At 46.0% G+C, this 20690-nt stretch overlaps 1 protein-coding gene across 1 annotated transcript in view; it reads right to left on the bottom strand.

Annotated features, from left to right (window-relative positions):
- Positions 1-1685: 1685 nt before the first annotated feature.
- LOC306917465 (uncharacterized protein) overlaps positions 1686-20690 on the bottom strand; it is a 50643-nt gene continuing 31638 nt past the window's right edge. Inside the window, exons 17-22 of the mRNA XM_079495691.1 lie at positions 19771-19901; positions 19538-19587; positions 4486-4529; positions 3824-3904; positions 3323-3473; positions 1686-3055 (exon numbers count right to left, since the gene is read on the bottom strand). Coding sequence (XP_079351817.1) covers positions 2918-3055; positions 3323-3473; positions 3824-3904; positions 4486-4529; positions 19538-19587; positions 19771-19901 — 595 coding nt within the window. The 3' untranslated portion in view covers positions 1686-2917. The remainder of the gene's footprint in view (positions 3056-3322; positions 3474-3823; positions 3905-4485; positions 4530-19537; positions 19588-19770; positions 19902-20690) is intronic.

Genomic DNA, 20690 nt, shown 5'->3' with positions numbered 1-20690 from the left:
CTCACCAACGCTGAGGTGGTGTGAGCTTATAGATCTGCGATTTAAAAAGAACATTTTTAGGTTTGACCACCAGAGAGACGGGTGCCAGCCGGAATGTAGACTAGACGGCACCCGGAAGCAGTATGGGTTGGCGCCCCAGGCTGTGTCTTCTGTGAGGAGGAAGCCCAAAAAGGGCCTTTAGGAGGCCCATACAAGCCGCAAGCGGAGCCTGCAGCACCACCGATGCCCAGGTGGAGCCTGCAGAACCACTCAAGCATCCACCACTACTGAATGAAGTGTCTGGTGCTGGAAGTCTGGTGCAACGCACAGGTCCTGGACTTGGTGCGACATACAGGTCCTGGACCTGGTGAGAGCAGGAGTGGACCTGGTGAGGCATAGGAGGGGCCCTGACAGGAGTCAACCCACAGAGCCTAGTCCTTCCATGCTCCAGATTGGTCTACCTCCCAGTCCCGGCAGAGTAGTTCCGGAGCGGCGGATTGTGTGGCCCTGGGACTGGGACGTAAGTCGGGACTTGATCATTATACTTTTGACGCAAGGCAAAACAATATTTTGGAGATTTTCAAATGCTCAGTTAAAAATTAAAAGTCCTTCAATTGTAACTTTATAAATGTGCAGACACCCATATTCTGGATGTATGTTTGTTTACTGTTGAGTGAGAAAATCAAGTTGCACATTAAGCTATTATTTTTCATAAAGATTTGTGATAAGCTACTCACCATCAGCGGTGGTGAGTTGCTTATCACACAGGCGTGACCTCAAGTTGTACCGGTCACCTTATCACCTAAAACTGGAGTATGACAGAGGTCGACAAATTCACATATCTGGGAAGTGTGATAGCAGTGAACGGTGGGACAGAGGAAGATGTGAAGTCACGAATAGGGAAAGCAAGAGCAACATTCAACATTTTAAATAAGATCTGGAAAACCAAAAATATCTCACTCAATACAAAACTCAAAATCTTCAACTCCAATGTCAAATCCGTACTACTGTACGGATCAGAAACCTGGAGGACCACCAACTACATCACCAATAAACTGCAGACATTCATCAACCACTGCCTAAGACGCATCCTCAGGATCTTCTGGCCAAACCGCATCAACAACATCAACCTATGGGAACGCACCAAACAAGAAACAATAGAGATACAGCTGATAAGGAGAAAGTGGAGCTGGATTGGTCACACATTAAGAAAAAACAAAACGGCAATAACTAAACAGGCACTAACGTGGAACCCACAAGGAAAACGGAGCAGAGGGAGACGACTCATCAATGGCCTATGTTCCGAAAGGAATACAAAGGCCTAAGTAAGTAAGTAAGTATGAATGGGCCTTTAGACATGATGCAACCTGCAGGAGTAGACCATACATGGTGACAACAACCGTATTATAGACACACACATCATTTTTCGACCGCGGTCGAGATCATGGATTCCACAATGCTACGCCAGACTTCCCGGTCCTTCATTGCCACCCCCAGTTCCTGCCTACTGAAGCATGTGTCCCTAGCGATGACATCAGGGAACGACAGCTTTCTCCCTCTGGTCCGCCCAGGTCTCCAGAGAAGATATAACCTCATTGTCAGCTCTCACACAGTCACACAGTCTCACACAGTCACACACAGTCTCACACAGACACACACACACACACACACACACACACACACACACACACAGACACACACACACACACTTTGGAAATTGACTTTATTCTGGAAAAACAGCAACAACAATAGAACTTCATCTTCCTCTTAAAACATTAATAACTTCTTTAATACTTATCAGCTTTGAACACGAATAAATTATAGAAAAATAGAACAAAACAAACTAAAAAGTATGCATACATCTTTGCACTAGTAGTATTTATTCAACCAGGCATTTCACAGTGCTAGATCAGAGGGACCTCGAGCAAGGCAGGCGTTGAACCGGCAGCCATCGTTTATACCTAGGATGAGCGGGACCACCGGACCAGACACGGGTTCAGATTGGCCGAAAGGGGAGTAGGGAGCGCTGGGATTGGGTGAGAGGGGGTGTATGGAGTGCTCGACTGTGTTCGCTTGAAACAAGGGTTGGGACCCGGCCGGAACCGGTTCTTTTTTTCAGACCCGGTTCCTGGAGATTGAAGAACCAGAATCAGTTCCATGGTATTTGGAACCGTTGGGGGTGATTTACCGCTCGGTCCTACCGCTACGTAACTGGTACTGAACCGTTGGGGGTGATTTACCGCTCGGTCCTACCGCTACATAACTGGTACTGAACCGTGGGGGTGATTTACCGCTCGGTCCTACCGCTACATAACTGGTACTGAACCGTTGGGGGTGATTTACCGCTCGGTCCTATACCGCTACAAAACTGGTACTGAACCGTTGGGGGTGATTTACCGCTCGGTCCTATACCGCTACATAACTGGTACTGAACCGTTGGGGGTGATTTACCGCTCGGTCCTACCGCTACATAACTGGTACTGAACCGTTGGGGGTGATTTACCGCTCGGTCCTACCGCTACATAACTGGTACTGAACCGTTGGGGGGTGATTTACCGCTCGGTTCTCGGACAACGCAGTGTCGGCTGAAGGTAACTTCACAACGCTCGGCACGGCAAGCCCGATCTCGCTCGAGTCCGCCTCAGGCGACGCGCCTCTCCGTCGCGGGGAGTCGATAGTCCATTGAGAGCGCCCCGCAAATACTAAAACAACGAGAATTGCAGATCTACAAGCATAAAGTTAACTTCTATATTTGCTATTCTTGCCATTTTGGGAAAGAAATGTGTTTCTGGGTTCAGTATGGACTGGTTGCTGGGTGGACTTGTTGGGTTGAGTTCATGTCCTCTTCGGAACCAGCACAGAACCGGTTTGAGACCGGTTTCTGGGAGCACAGCAGCGGTTTAGAGACGGGTTCGTGGGTGCACAGAACAGAACCGGTTCAGAGTGGCTGGTCCGAGGTCTGGCGTTGGTTCATTTCCATCACCAGCTGTCGAATGTCCTCTCTCTTCTTGCGTACCAGTTGCCGTGGAAACCAGTTGTTCAGGCACACCGGGAGGTCAAAGTGCACCACAGGGTTCTGAGGAGCCAATCAGAATGGAGGGTTCAATATGAAAACATATATACAGTATATATCAGCCTAGTGCATACAGGCAGGCAGGCAGACAGGCAGACAGACAGGCAGGCAGGCAGGCAGGCAGACAGGCAGACAGACAGACAGACAGACAGACAGACAGGCAGGCAGGCAGACAGGCAGACAGACAGACAGACAGACAGGCAGGCAGACAGACAGGCAGACAGACAGACAGGCAGGCAGACAGGCAGACAGACAGACAGACAGACTCACCTTCAGGAATGTCTCCACGTATTGCAGCAGGTAGAGACCGCAGTCGCTGCTGTTGTCCTGCAGGGGGAGCGTGCAGCGGGAGCTCCTCATGTTGGTACTGGAGAAGAGACGAGTGGTCGGTCTGCGCTGTGTCCATTCTACATGCATGTACCTACATGCACACACACAGGCACACAGGCACACACACGCACACACACACACACACACACACGCACGCACGCACGCACGCACACACAGTTAGAGCTTTGTCTGTGCTGTGTCACGTACATACTACTCTTCAACTGGGATTTCAGATAATGGTCCATAGGTTGTGTAGAACGTTTCACACAAATTGCTCAAAAATTATCCCAGAAGAAAGTCAGGTGTAAGTGTCTTTCAAACTGCTCAAAATGGCAACAGAACTGCAATAAGAAGAAGCAGCAGCAGCAGAAAAAAAAAACATGCACATACAATGAGGGACCATAGGCCCTTCTGACATGGCCCCTCAATAATAATACTTACTCGCGTAGCAGTCTGCAGACGTTCTCAATCTTCTCATGGCTCGACAGTCGTTTAAGTGAATCCATGACCAGAATGCAAGGTCTACACAACACACAATTACACAACATACAATTACACAGCATGTAATACAGACTAATACAATTACACATCAATTTACATTGTAGGCATTTTGGAGACACTTCCGTGTGAGGGTTGTTTAGCCGTTCGCCAACTTCCGGGTCAAGAACCAGGGTACATTTTGCCCCTTGAATAAGAAGGCAAGTCACTGAATGGACTATTATGGCAGGGAACATACATAGACGGGAACAATAATCTGTCAGTCAAAGAGCTCTTCAAAAGCCTGGAAGGTCGTCAAGGCTTGCTAGGGCATGAGTAACAGAGTTACAGACCTGTAAGGGTCCATTTGGTTCGATGTGCATTGTGCACACTCTCAGAGTTACAGACCCGTAAGGGTCCATTTGGTTCCAATTGTACACTCTCAGAGTTACAGACCTGTTAAGGGTCCATTGGAACTGCCTCAAGTGCGAGGGTCACTGGACCACACCTTGAGAACCGTTGTCCTAGATATGTTTTAATGACACGACGGTATTGGATCGGTACTCCGAGTCTGTATCGACCAATACGCAAGTTATGGGGATCAGAATCTGTACGATAGTTCTTACCTCTTTAAAACCGTCTCTTTCTTCCAGCCCAGCATGGTACACTCCTAGAAGAAATGATACACATTGAACCATGTGTGGTCTTCTACCCTGAGACATCCAAAACCTAGCCTCGGAAACCCAGGCGTTTTTATTTCCAAGGAGAAAAATAAAAAAGTCTGGGACCGAGTCCACTTCAATTCGGCATAGAGTAGCGCAAACGTCAATCAATCTCTGCTGATTTCTGATCGTCTGCACCTTTGTTAAATTGACGCACACACACACACACACACTCCTCTCTCTCTCTCTCTGTCGCTCTAATTAATTAGTCTCATGTCATGTGAATTCCATACTAGGAGGTTTTCTTACCTTTATTTGTAGTTGTTACGTCCCCCCCAAAGAGGTCCAGGTGTTATTTTGTGCAAAAGTGCATTATTGGCTATTTCTCCTATCATAAGCCCTCAATGGGGTTGGGTCTTTGTGCTAATTTGCTTATTTCCATCGAAATAGCCAATAATGCGCTTTTGCACAAAATAACACCTGGACCTCTTTGGTGGGGACGTAACAACTACAAATAAAGGTAAGAAAGCCTTTTAGTATGGAATTCTCCTTTAACCCTGTCTCCTACCCTGAGCCATCCTAGACTAAACTAAACACTGTCTTCTACCCTGAGCCATCCTAGACTAAACACTGTCTCCTACCCTGAGCCATCCTAGACTAAACACTGTATTCTACCCTGAGCCATCCTAGACTAAACTAAACACTGTCTTCTACCCTGAGCCATCCTAGACTAAACTAAACACTGTCTTCTACCCTGAGCCATCCTAGACTAAACTAAACACTGTCTTCTACCCTGAGCCATCCTAGACTAAACTAAACACTGTCTTCTACCCTGAGCCATCCTAGACTAAACTAAACACTGTCTTCTACCCTGAGCCATCCTAGACTAAACTAAACACTGTCTCCTACCCTGAGCCATCCTAGACTAAACTAAACACTGTATTCTACCCTGAGCCATCCTAGACTAAACTAAACACTGTCTTCTACCCTGAGCCATCCTAGACTAAACACTGTCTTCTACCCTGAGCCATCCTAGACTAAACTAAACACTGTCTCCTACCCTGAGCCATCCTAGACTAAACTAAACACTGTATTCTACCCTGAGCCATCCTAGACTAAACTAAACACTGTCTTCTACCCTGAGCCATCCTAGACTAAACACTGTCTTCTACCCTGAGCCATCCTAGACTAAACTAAACACTGTCTTCTACCCTGAGCCATCCTAGACTAAACTAAACACTGTCTTCTACCCTGAGCCATCCTAGACTAAACACTGTCTTCTACCCTGAGCCATCCTAGACTAAACACTGTCTTCTACCCTGAGCCATCCTAGACTAAACACTGTCTTCTACCCTGAGCCATCCTAGACTAAACACTGTCTTCTACCCTGAGCCATCCTAGACTAAACTAAACACTGTCTTCTACCCTGAGCCATCCTAGACTAAACACTGTCTTCTACCCTGAGCCATCCTAGACTAAACTAAACACTGTCTTCTACCCTGAGCCATCCTAGACTAAACACTGTCTTCTACCCTGAGCCATCCTAGACTAAACACTGTCTTCTACCCTGAGCCATCCTAGGCTAAACACTGTCTTCTACCCTGAGCCATCCTAGACTAAACTAAACACTGTCTTCTACCCTGAGCCATCCTAGACTAAACACTGTCTTCTACCCTGAGCCATCCTAGACTAAACACTGTCTTCTACCCTGAGCCATCCTAGACTAAACACTGTCTTCTACCCTGAGCCATCCTAGACTAAACTAAACACTGCCTTCTACCCTGAGCCATCCTAGACTAAACTAAACACTGTCTTCTACCCTGAGCCATCCTAGACTAAACTAAACACTGTCTTCTACCCTGAGCCATCCTAGACTAAACTAAACACTGTCTTCTACCCTGAGCCATCCTAGACTAAACTAAACACTGTCTTCTACCCTGAGCCATCCTAGACTAAACACTGTCTTCTACCCTGAGCCATCCTAGACTAAACACTGTCTTCTACCCTGAGCCATCCTAGACTAAACTAAACACTGTCTTCTACCCTGAGCCATCCTAGACTAAACTAAACACTGTCTTCTACCCTGAGCCATCCTAGACTAAACACTGTCTTCTACCCTGAGCCATCCTAGACTAGACTAAACACTGTCTTCTACCCTGAGCCATCCTAGACTAGACTAAACACTGTCCTCTACCCTGAGCCATCCTAGACTAAACACTGTCTTCTACCCTGAGCCATCCTAGACTAAACACTGTCTTCTACCCTGAGCCATCCTAGACTAAACACTGTCTTCTACCCTGAGCCATCCTAGACTAAACTAAACACTGTCTTCTACCCTGAGCCATCCTAGACTAAACACTGTCTTCTACCCTGAGCCATCCTAGACTAAACTAAACACTGTCTTCTACCCTGAGCCATCCTAGACTAAACTAAACACTGTCTTCTACCCTGAGCCATCCTAGACTAAACACTGTCTTCTACCCTGAGCCATCCTAGACTAAACACTGTCTTCTACCCTGAGCCATCCTAGACTAAACTAAACACTGTCTTCTACCCTGAGCCATCCTAGACTAAACACTGTCTTCTACCCTGAGCCATCCTAGACTAAACTAAACACTGTCTCCTACCCTGAGCCATCCTAGACTAGACTAAACACTGTCTTCTACCCTGAGCCATCCTAGACTAAACACTGTCTTCTACCCTGAGCCATCCTAGACTAAACACTGTCTTCTACCCTGAGCCATCCTAGACTAAACACTGTCTTCTACCCTGAGCCATCCTAGACTAGACTAAACACTGTCTTCTACCCTGAGCCATCCTAGACTAGACTAAACACTGTCTTCTACCCTGAGCCATCCTAGACTAAACTAAACACTGTCTTCTACCCTGAGCCATCCTAAACTAAACACTGTCTTCTACCCTGAGCCATCCTAGACTAAACACTGTCTTCTACCCTGAGCCATCCTAGACTAAACTAAACACTGTCTTCTACCCTGAGCCATCCTAGACTAAACACTGTCTTCTACCCTGAGCCATCCTAAACTAAACACTGTCTCCTACCCTGAGCCATCCTAGACTAAACTAAACACTGTCTTCTACCCTGAGCCATCCTAGACTAAACTAAACACTGTCTTCTACCCTGAGCCATCCTAGACTAAACACTGTCTTCTACCCTGAGCCATCCTAGACTAAACACTGTCTTCTACCCTGAGCCATCCTAGACTAAACACTGTCTTCTACCCTGAGCCATCCTAGACTAAACACTGTCTTCTACCCTGAGCCATCCTAGACTAAACTAAACACTGTCTTCTACCCTGAGCCATCCTAGACTAAACACTGTCTTCTACCCTGAGCCATCCTAGACTAAACTAAACACTGTCTTCTACCCTGAGCCATCCTAGACTAAACACTGTCTTCTACCCTGAGCCATCCTAGACTAAACACTGTCTTCTACCCTGAGCCATCCTAGGCTAAACACTGTCTTCTACCCTGAGCCATCCTAGACTAAACTAAACACTGTCTTCTACCCTGAGCCATCCTAGACTAAACACTGTCTTCTACCCTGAGCCATCCTAGACTAAACACTGTCTTCTACCCTGAGCCATCCTAGACTAAACACTGTCTTCTACCCTGAGCCATCCTAGACTAAACTAAACACTGCCTTCTACCCTGAGCCATCCTAGACTAAACTAAACACTGTCTTCTACCCTGAGCCATCCTAGACTAAACTAAACACTGTCTTCTACCCTGAGCCATCCTAGACTAAACTAAACACTGTCTTCTACCCTGAGCCATCCTAGACTAAACTAAACACTGTCTTCTACCCTGAGCCATCCTAGACTAAACACTGTCTTCTACCCTGAGCCATCCTAGACTAAACACTGTCTTCTACCCTGAGCCATCCTAGACTAAACTAAACACTGTCTTCTACCCTGAGCCATCCTAGACTAAACTAAACACTGTCTTCTACCCTGAGCCATCCTAGACTAAACACTGTCTTCTACCCTGAGCCATCCTAGACTAGACTAAACACTGTCTTCTACCCTGAGCCATCCTAGACTAGACTAAACACTGTCCTCTACCCTGAGCCATCCTAGACTAAACACTGTCTTCTACCCTGAGCCATCCTAGACTAAACACTGTCTTCTACCCTGAGCCATCCTAGACTAAACACTGTCTTCTACCCTGAGCCATCCTAGACTAAACTAAACACTGTCTTCTACCCTGAGCCATCCTAGACTAAACACTGTCTTCTACCCTGAGCCATCCTAGACTAAACTAAACACTGTCTTCTACCCTGAGCCATCCTAGACTAAACTAAACACTGTCTTCTACCCTGAGCCATCCTAGACTAAACACTGTCTTCTACCCTGAGCCATCCTAGACTAAACACTGTCTTCTACCCTGAGCCATCCTAGACTAAACTAAACACTGTCTTCTACCCTGAGCCATCCTAGACTAAACACTGTCTTCTACCCTGAGCCATCCTAGACTAAACTAAACACTGTCTCCTACCCTGAGCCATCCTAGACTAGACTAAACACTGTCTTCTACCCTGAGCCATCCTAGACTAAACACTGTCTTCTACCCTGAGCCATCCTAGACTAAACACTGTCTTCTACCCTGAGCCATCCTAGACTAAACACTGTCTTCTACCCTGAGCCATCCTAGACTAGACTAAACACTGTCTTCTACCCTGAGCCATCCTAGACTAGACTAAACACTGTCTTCTACCCTGAGCCATCCTAGACTAAACTAAACACTGTCTTCTACCCTGAGCCATCCTAAACTAAACACTGTCTTCTACCCTGAGCCATCCTAGACTAAACACTGTCTTCTACCCTGAGCCATCCTAGACTAAACTAAACACTGTCTTCTACCCTGAGCCATCCTAGACTAAACACTGTCTTCTACCCTGAGCCATCCTAAACTAAACACTGTCTCCTACCCTGAGCCATCCTAGACTAAACTAAACACTGTCTTCTACCCTGAGCCATCCTAGACTAGACTAAACACTGTCTCCTACCCTGAGCCATCCTAGACTAAACACTGTCTTCTACCCTGAGCCATCCTAGACTAAACTAAACACTGTCTTCTACCCTGAGCCATCCTAGACTAGACTAAACACTGTCTTCTACCCTGAGCCATCCTAAACTAAACACTGTCTTCTACCCTGAGCCATCCTAGACTAGACTAAACACTGTCTTCTACCCTGAGCCATCCTAGACTAAACTAAACACTGTCTTCTACCCTGAGCCATCCTAGACTAAACACTGTCTTCTACCCTGAGCCATCCTAAACTAAACACTGTCTCCTACCCTGAGCCATCCTAGACTAAACTAAACACTGTCTTCTACCCTGAGCCATCCTAGACTAAACACTGTCTTCTACCCTGAGCCATCCTAGACTAAACACTGTCTTCTACCCTGAGCCATCCTAGACTAAACACTGTATTCTACCCTGAGCCATCCTAGACTAAACTAAACACTGTCTTCTACCCTGAGCCATCCTAGACTAAACACTGTCTTCTACCCTGAGCCATCCTAGACTAAACACTGTATTCTACCCTGAGCCATCCTAGACTAAACTAAACACTGTCTTCTACCCTGAGCCATCCTAGACTAAACACTGTCTTCTACCCTGAGCCATCCTAGACTAAACTAAACACTGTCTTCTACCCTGAGCCATCCTAGACTAAACTAAACACTGTCTTCTACCCTGAGCCATCCTAGACTAAACTAAACACTGTCTTCTACCCTGAGCCATCCTAGACTAAACACTGTCTTCTACCCTGAGCCATCCTAGACTAAACACTGTCTTCTACCCTGAGCCATCCTAGACTAAATTAAACACTGTCTTCTACCCTGAGCCATCCTAGACTAGACTAAACACTGTCTTCTACCCTGAGCCATCCTAGACTAAACACTGTCTTCTACCCTGAGCCATCCTAGACTAAACACTGTCTTCTACCCTGAGCCATCCTAAACTAAACACTGTCTTCTACCCTGAGCCATCCTAGACTAAACTAAACACTGCCTTCTACCCTGAGCCATCCTAGACTAAACTAAACACTGCCTTCTACCCTGAGCCATCCTAGACTAGACTAAACACTGTCTTCTACCCTGAGCCATCCTAGACTAAACACTGTCTTCTACCCTGAGCCATCCTAGACTAAACACTGTCTTCTACCCTGAGCCATCCTAGACTAAACTAAACACTGTCTTCTACCCTGAGCCATCCTAGACTAAACACTGTCTTCTACCCTGAGCCATCCTAGACTAAACTAAACACTGTCTCCTACCCTGAGCCATCCTAGACTAGACTAAACACTGTCTTCTACCCTGAGCCATCCTAGACTAAACACTGTCTTCTACCCTGAGCCATCCTAGACTAAACACTGTCTTCTACCCTGAGCCATCCTAGACTAAACACTGTCTTCTACCCTGAGCCATCCTAGACTAGACTAAACACTGTCTTCTACCCTGAGCCATCCTAGACTAGACTAAACACTGTCTTCTACCCTGAGCCATCCTAGACTAAACTAAACACTGTCTTCTACCCTGAGCCATCCTAAACTAAACACTGTCTTCTACCCTGAGCCATCCTAGACTAAACACTGTCTTCTACCCTGAGCCATCCTAGACTAAACTAAACACTGTCTTCTACCCTGAGCCATCCTAGACTAAACACTGTCTTCTACCCTGAGCCATCCTAAACTAAACACTGTCTCCTACCCTGAGCCATCCTAGACTAAACTAAACACTGTCTTCTACCCTGAGCCATCCTAGACTAAACTAAACACTGTCTTCTACCCTGAGCCATCCTAGACTAAACACTGTCTTCTACCCTGAGCCATCCTAGACTAAACACTGTCTTCTACCCTGAGCCATCCTAGACTAAACACTGTCTTCTACCCTGAGCCATCCTAGACTAAACACTGTCTTCTACCCTGAGCCATCCTAGACTAAACTAAACACTGTCTTCTACCCTGAGCCATCCTAGACTAAACACTGTCTTCTACCCTGAGCCATCCTAGACTAAACTAAACACTGTCTTCTACCCTGAGCCATCCTAGACTAAACACTGTCTTCTACCCTGAGCCATCCTAGACTAAACACTGTCTTCTACCCTGAGCCATCCTAGGCTAAACACTGTCTTCTACCCTGAGCCATCCTAGACTAAACTAAACACTGTCTTCTACCCTGAGCCATCCTAGACTAAACACTGTCTTCTACCCTGAGCCATCCTAGACTAAACACTGTCTTCTACCCTGAGCCATCCTAGACTAAACACTGTCTTCTACCCTGAGCCATCCTAGACTAAACTAAACACTGCCTTCTACCCTGAGCCATCCTAGACTAAACTAAACACTGTCTTCTACCCTGAGCCATCCTAGACTAAACTAAACACTGTCTTCTACCCTGAGCCATCCTAGACTAAACTAAACACTGTCTTCTACCCTGAGCCATCCTAGACTAAACTAAACACTGTCTTCTACCCTGAGCCATCCTAGACTAAACACTGTCTTCTACCCTGAGCCATCCTAGACTAAACACTGTCTTCTACCCTGAGCCATCCTAGACTAAACTAAACACTGTCTTCTACCCTGAGCCATCCTAGACTAAACTAAACACTGTCTTCTACCCTGAGCCATCCTAGACTAAACACTGTCTTCTACCCTGAGCCATCCTAGACTAGACTAAACACTGTCTTCTACCCTGAGCCATCCTAGACTAGACTAAACACTGTCCTCTACCCTGAGCCATCCTAGACTAAACACTGTCTTCTACCCTGAGCCATCCTAGACTAAACACTGTCTTCTACCCTGAGCCATCCTAGACTAAACACTGTCTTCTACCCTGAGCCATCCTAGACTAAACTAAACACTGTCTTCTACCCTGAGCCATCCTAGACTAAACACTGTCTTCTACCCTGAGCCATCCTAGACTAAACTAAACACTGTCTTCTACCCTGAGCCATCCTAGACTAAACTAAACACTGTCTTCTACCCTGAGCCATCCTAGACTAAACACTGTCTTCTACCCTGAGCCATCCTAGACTAAACACTGTCTTCTACCCTGAGCCATCCTAGACTAAACTAAACACTGTCTTCTACCCTGAGCCATCCTAGACTAAACACTGTCTTCTACCCTGAGCCATCCTAGACTAAACTAAACACTGTCTCCTACCCTGAGCCATCCTAGACTAGACTAAACACTGTCTTCTACCCTGAGCCATCCTAGACTAAACACTGTCTTCTACCCTGAGCCATCCTAGACTAAACACTGTCTTCTACCCTGAGCCATCCTAGACTAAACACTGTCTTCTACCCTGAGCCATCCTAGACTAGACTAAACACTGTCTTCTACCCTGAGCCATCCTAGACTAGACTAAACACTGTCTTCTACCCTGAGCCATCCTAGACTAAACTAAACACTGTCTTCTACCCTGAGCCATCCTAAACTAAACACTGTCTTCTACCCTGAGCCATCCTAGACTAAACACTGTCTTCTACCCTGAGCCATCCTAGACTAAACTAAACACTGTCTTCTACCCTGAGCCATCCTAGACTAAACACTGTCTTCTACCCTGAGCCATCCTAAACTAAACACTGTCTCCTACCCTGAGCCATCCTAGACTAAACTAAACACTGTCTTCTACCCTGAGCCATCCTAGACTAGACTAAACACTGTCTCCTACCCTGAGCCATCCTAGACTAAACACTGTCTTCTACCCTGAGCCATCCTAGACTAAACTAAACACTGTCTTCTACCCTGAGCCATCCTAGACTAGACTAAACACTGTCTTCTACCCTGAGCCATCCTAAACTAAACACTGTCTTCTACCCTGAGCCATCCTAGACTAGACTAAACACTGTCTTCTACCCTGAGCCATCCTAGACTAAACTAAACACTGTCTTCTACCCTGAGCCATCCTAGACTAAACACTGTCTTCTACCCTGAGCCATCCTAAACTAAACACTGTCTCCTACCCTGAGCCATCCTAGACTAAACTAAACACTGTCTTCTACCCTGAGCCATCCTAGACTAAACACTGTCTTCTACCCTGAGCCATCCTAGACTAAACACTGTCTTCTACCCTGAGCCATCCTAGACTAAACACTGTATTCTACCCTGAGCCATCCTAGACTAAACTAAACACTGTCTTCTACCCTGAGCCATCCTAGACTAAACACTGTCTTCTACCCTGAGCCATCCTAGACTAAACACTGTATTCTACCCTGAGCCATCCTAGACTAAACTAAACACTGTCTTCTACCCTGAGCCATCCTAGACTAAACACTGTCTTCTACCCTGAGCCATCCTAGACTAAACTAAACACTGTCTTCTACCCTGAGCCATCCTAGACTAAACTAAACACTGTCTTCTACCCTGAGCCATCCTAGACTAAACTAAACACTGTCTTCTACCCTGAGCCATCCTAGACTAAACACTGTCTTCTACCCTGAGCCATCCTAGACTAAACACTGTCTTCTACCCTGAGCCATCCTAGACTAAATTAAACACTGTCTTCTACCCTGAGCCATCCTAGACTAGACTAAACACTGTCTTCTACCCTGAGCCATCCTAGACTAAACACTGTCTTCTACCCTGAGCCATCCTAGACTAAACACTGTCTTCTACCCTGAGCCATCCTAAACTAAACACTGTCTTCTACCCTGAGCCATCCTAGACTAAACTAAACACTGCCTTCTACCCTGAGCCATCCTAGACTAAACTAAACACTGCCTTCTACCCTGAGCCATCCTAGACTAGACTAAACACTGTCTCCTACCCTGAGCCATCCTAGACTAAACACTGTCTTCTACCCTGAGCCATCCTAGACTAAACACTGTCTTCTACCCTGAGCCATCCTAGACTAAACACTGTCTTCTACCCTGAGCCATCCTAGACTAAACACTGTCTTCTACCCTGAGCCATCCTAGACTAAACTAAACACTGTCTTCTACCCTGAGCCATCCTAGACTAAACTAAACACTGTCTTCTACCCTGAGCCATCCTAGACTAAACTAAACACTGTCTTCTACCCTGAGCCATCCTAGACTAGACTAAACACTGTCTCCTACCCTGAGCCATCCTAGACTAAACACTGTCTTCTACCCTGAGCCATCCTAGACTAAACTAAACACTGTCTTCTACCCTGAGCCATCCTAGACTAGACTAAACACTGTCTTCTACCCTGAGCCATCCTAAACTAAACACTGTCTTCTACCCTGAGCCATCCTAGACTAGACTAAACACTGTCTTCTACCCTGAGCCATCCTAGACTAAACTAAACACTGTCTTCTACCCTGAGCCATCCTAGACTAAACACTGTCTTCTACCCTGAGCCATCCTAAACTAAACACTGTCTCCTACCCTGAGCCATCCTAGACTAAACTAAACACTGTCTTCTACCCTGAGCCATCCTAGACTAAACACTGTCTTCTACCCTGAGCCATCCTAGACTAAACACTGTCTTCTACCCTGAGCCATCCTAGACTAAACACTGTATTCTACCCTGAGCCATCCTAGACTAAACTAAACACTGTCTTCTACCCTGAGCCATCCTAGACTAAACACTGTCTTCTACCCTGAGCCATCCTAGACTAAACACTGTATTCTACCCTGAGCCATCCTAGACTAAACTAAACACTGTCTTCTACCCTGAGCCATCCTAGACTAAACACTGTCTTCTACCCTGAGCCATCCTAGACTAAACTAAACACTGTCTTCTACCCTGAGCCATCCTAGACTAAACTAAACACTGTCTTCTACCCTGAGCCATCCTAGACTAAACTAAACACTGTCTTCTACCCTGAGCCATCCTAGACTAAACACTGTCTTCTACCCTGAGCCATCCTAGACTAAACACTGTCTTCTACCCTGAGCCATCCTAGACTAAACTAAACACTGTCTTCTACCCTGAGCCATCCTAGACTAGACTAAACACTGTCTTCTACCCTGAGCCATCCTAGACTAAACACTGTCTTCTACCCTGAGCCATCCTAGACTAAACACTGTCTTCTACCCTGAGCCATCCTAAACTAAACACTGTCTTCTACCCTGAGCCATCCTAGACTAAACTAAACACTGCCTTCTACCCTGAGCCATCCTAGACTAAACTAAACACTGCCTTCTACCCTGAGCCATCCTAGACTAGACTAAACACTGTCTCCTACCCTGAGCCATCCTAGACTAAACACTGTCTTCTACCCTGAGCCATCCTAGACTAAACACTGTCTTCTACCCTGAGCCATCCTAGACTAAACACTGTCTTCTACCCTGAGCCATCCTAGACTAAACACTGTCTTCTACCCTGAGCCATCCTAGACTAAACTAAACACTGTCTTCTACCCTGAGCCATCCTAGACTAAACTAAACACTGTCTTCTACCCTGAGCCATCCTAGACTAAACTAAACACTGTCTTCTACCCTGAGCCATCCTAGACTAAACTAAACACTGTCTTCTACCCTGAGCCATCCTAGACTAAACTAAACACTGTCTTCTACCCTGAGCCATCCTAGACTAAACTAAACACTGTCTTCTACCCTGAGCCATCCTAGACTAAACACTGTCTTCTACCCTGAGCCATCCTAGACTAAACACTGTCTTCTACCCTGAGCCATCCTAGGCTAAACACTGTCTTCTACCCTGAGCCATCCTAGACTAAACACTGTCTTCTACCCTGAGCCATCCTAGACTAAACTAAACACTGTCTTCTACCCTGAGCCATCCTAGACTAAACACTGTCTTCTACCCTGAGCCATCCTAGACTAAACACTGTCTTCTACCCTGAGCCATCCTAGACTAGACTAAACACTGTCTTCTACCCTGAGCCATCCTAGACTAGACTAAACACTGTCTTCTACCCTGAGCCATCCTAGACTAAACACTGTCTTCTACCCTGAGCCATCCTAGACTAAACACTGTCTTCTACCCTGAGCCATCCTAGACTAAACACTGTCTTCTACCCTGAGCCATCCTAGACTAGACTAAACACTGTCTTCTACCCTGAGCCACCCTAGACTAGACTAAACACTGTCTTCTACCCTGAGCCATCCTAAACTAAACACTGTCTTCTACCCTGAGCCATCCTAGACTAAACACTGTCTTCTACCCTGAGCCATCCTAGACTAAACTAAACACTGTCTTCTACCCTGAGCCATCCTAGACTAAACACTGTCTTCTACCCTGAGCCATCCTAAACTAAACACTGTCTCCTACCCTGAGCCATCCTAGACTAAACTAAACACTGTCTTCTACCCTGAGCCATCCTAGACTAAACACTGTCTTCTACCCTGAGCCATCCTAGACTAGACTAAACACTGTCTCCTACCCTGAGCCATCCTAGACTAAACACTGTCTTCTACCCTGAGCCATCCTAGACTAAACTAAACACTGTCTTCTACCCTGAGCCATCCTAGACTAGACTAAACACTGTCTTCTACCCTGAGCCATCCTAAACTAAACACTGTCTTCTACCCTGAGCCATCCTAGACTAGACTAAACACTGTCTTCTACCCTGAGCCATCCTAGACTAAACTAAACACTGTCTTCTACCCTGAGCCATCCTAGACTAAACTAAACACTGTCTTCTACCCTGAGCCATCCTAGACTAAACACTGTCTTCTACCCTGAGCCATCCTAAACTAAACACTGTCTCCTACCCTGAGCCATCCTAGACTAAACTAAACACTGTCTTCTACCCTGAGCCATCCTAGACTAAACACTGTCTTCTACCCTGAGCCATCCTAGACTAAACACTGTCTCCTACCCTGAGCCATCCTAGACTAAACTAAACACTGTCTTCTACCCTGAGCCATCCTAGACTAAACACTGTCTTCTACCCTGAGCCATCCTAGACTAAACTAAACACTGTCTTCTACCCTGAGCCATCCTAGACTAAACACTGTCTTCTACCCTGAGCCATCCTAGACTAAACTAAACACTGTCTTCTACCCTGAGCCATCCTAGACTAGACTAAACACTGTCTCCTACCCTGAGCCATCCTAGACTAAACACTGTCTTCTACCCTGAGCCATCCTAGACTAAACACTGTCTTCTACCCTGAGCCATCCTAGACTAAACACTGTCTTCTACCCTGAGCCATCCTAGACTAAACACTGTCTTCTACCCTGAGCCATCCTAGACTAAACTAAACACTGTCTTCTACCCTGAGCCATCCTAGACTAAACTAAACACTGTCTTCTACCCTGAGCCATCCTAGACTAAACTAAACACTGTCTTCTACCCTGAGCCATCCTAGACTAAACTAAACACTGTCTTCTACCCTGAGCCATCCTAGACTAAACTAAACACTGTCTTCTACCCTGAGCCATCCTAGACTAAACTAAACACTGTCTCCTACCCTGAGCCATCCTAGACTAAACTAAACACTGTCTCCTACCCTGAGCCATCCTAGACTAAACTAAACACTGTCTTCTACCCTGAGCCATCCTAGACTAAACACTGTCTTCTACCCTGAGCCATCCTAGACTAAACTAAACACTGTCTTCTACCCTGAGCCATCCTAGACTAAACACTGTCTTCTACCCTGAGCCATCCTTAGACTAAACTAAACACTGTCTTCTACCCTGAGCCATCCTAGACTAAACTAAACACTGTCTCCTACCCTGAGCCATCCTAGACTAAACTAAACACTGTCTTCTACCCTGAGCCATCCTAGACTAAACTAAACACTGTCTTCTACCCTGAGCCATCCTAGACTAAACTAAACACTGTCTCCTACCCTGAGCCATCCTAGACTAAACTAAACACTGTCTCCTACCCTGAGCCATCCTAGACTAAACTAAACACTGTCTTCTACCCTGAGCCATCCTAGACTAAACACTGTCTTCTACCCTGAGCCATCCTAGACTAAACTAAACACTGTCTTCTACCCTGAGCCATCCTAGACTAAACACTGTCTTCTACCCTGAGCCATCCTAGACTAAACTAAACACTGTCTTCTACCCTGAGCCATCCTAGACTAAACACTGTCTTCTACCCTGAGCCATCCTAGACTAAACACTGTCTTCTACCCTGAGCCATCCTAAACTAAACACTGTCTTCTACCCTGAGCCATCCTAGACTAAACTAAACACTGTCTTCTACCCTGAGCCATCCTAGACTAAACTAAACACTGTCTCCTACCCTGAGACATCCTAGACTAAACACTGTCTTCTACCCTGAGCCATCCTAGACTAGACTAAACACTGTCTTCTACCCTGAGCCATCCTAGACTAAACTAAACACTGTCTTCTACCCTGAGCCATCCTAGACTAAACTAAACACTGTCTCCTACCCTGAGCCATCCTAGACTAAACACTGTCTCCTACCCTGAGCCATCCTAGACTAAACACTGTCTTCTACCCTGAGCCATCCTAGACTAAACACTGTCTTCTACCCTGAGCCATCCTAGACTAAACTAAACACTGTCTTCTACCCTGAGCCATCCTAGACTAAACTAAACACTGTCTCCTACCCTGAGCCATCCTAGACTAAACTAAACACTGTCTTCTACCCTGAGCCATCCTAGACTAAACTAAACACTGTCTTCTACCCTGAGCCATCCTAGACTAAACTAAACACTGTCTTCTACCCTGAGCCATCCTAGACTAAACTAAACACTGTCTTCTACCCTGAGCCATCCTAGACTAAACTAAACACTGTCTTCTACCCTGAGCCATCCTAGACTAAACACTGTCTTCTACCCTGAGCCATCCTAGACTAAACACTGTCTCCTACCCTGAGCCATCCTAGACTAAACTAAACCCTGTCTCCTACCCTGAGCCATCCTAGACTAAACTAAACCCTGTCTCCTACCCTGAGCCATCCTAGACTAAACTAAACACTGTCTCCTACCCTGAGCCATTCTTAGACTAGCAAAGTGTGTTGGAATCAGGTGGTGTATAAGCCTACAATAATGTGTGTTATATTAGTATCAAAATAACATTGAATGAATTGATGATAATAATAATAATAATAATAATAATAATAATATTATACTTACAGGGGGTGGTCCTCGGGATCTCACAGGGGGTGGCCCTCGGGGTAGCATATCTGCAACACAAAAAAACCCCATCAAAACTCAAACCAAACGCCGTTATATTTCAATTGCTGTGCGTTTTGAATATCCGTTTCCAACGAGTGGATAAATGTGATCACTGCCAAATCCCATTATAACATTGCTAAAAAAATGTAATCATGTAAACAGTATAGTTAACCACACGCAGCGTAGCGTACCTCTTGTGAGGCGAGGTCTCTTCACCTCCTGCTCTTCACGGGGCGTCATCGGCACGCAGGGCGCGTTAGTTTCCTCCATCTGGTCTTTGACCAGCCCTGGAAAACACACCACGACCAGGTACCAGTGAGCCCTGCAGAACATCAGGAGAACACAATCTGCTATTACCTTCCACGTTCACGACGTGAACCTTCTCCTCCTCCTCAACAACTCGATAAGGTTCTCATGTTAGTTTGTTACCGTACTTATTTTCTGAGCCATGCAAATAAATAACAACCCGCACTGACCGGAGACGGAGGGATTCATGCGTCCCGCGCATAAAGCTAAACCAGAAACAGGACAGTCATTGCGTCAGCACGGATGTAACCCAGACTCGGAAACCCAGACGTTTTATTTCCAGCACGGAGGTGGGGGGGGGTATAATTTGGGGATAAAGTTTGCGCGCTTCTATCTGTTACTTCTCTGACACAGCGCAGTTCAACTTCAGCCAGTCAATAGTGGGACACCGCTGAGAGCGGTCCTAATGCAGTCCTATCAGATTGCATTAAACTATGTTAAACTCACTTTGCCACTCACTTTATGCACGTTATGCTGTCCAAAGACACACACACGTGATGTGAGAGTGGAAACACAGCCAAAACCTCAGTGAGGTCACAAGCGTAACCTCAGTGATGTCACAAGCGGTAACCTCAGTGATGTCACAAGCGGTAACCCAGTGATGTAAATAGGTTTTCAATGTAATGAGTCCCGGGATGCAGGGATGGTCTTTTAGATGAGTCCCAGGGACATTATGAGTCCCACTTCAACGACGTTAGGAGTCATATTTTGCCATTTTGGTTATATTCATGTAGAAAACAGAATAAATGATTATTATAACTAAGGCTAGCAAAACAAACTAGAATAAAAAACAGTACAGTAGTGC

This window comes from Electrona antarctica, assembly GCF_951216825.1.
Source record: "Electrona antarctica genome assembly, chromosome: 24".
Lineage (NCBI taxonomy): Eukaryota > Metazoa > Chordata > Actinopteri > Myctophiformes > Myctophidae > Electrona > Electrona antarctica.
The sequence above is the reverse complement of the archived record's forward strand: the minus strand, read 5'-3'. Positions and strand labels throughout refer to the sequence as shown.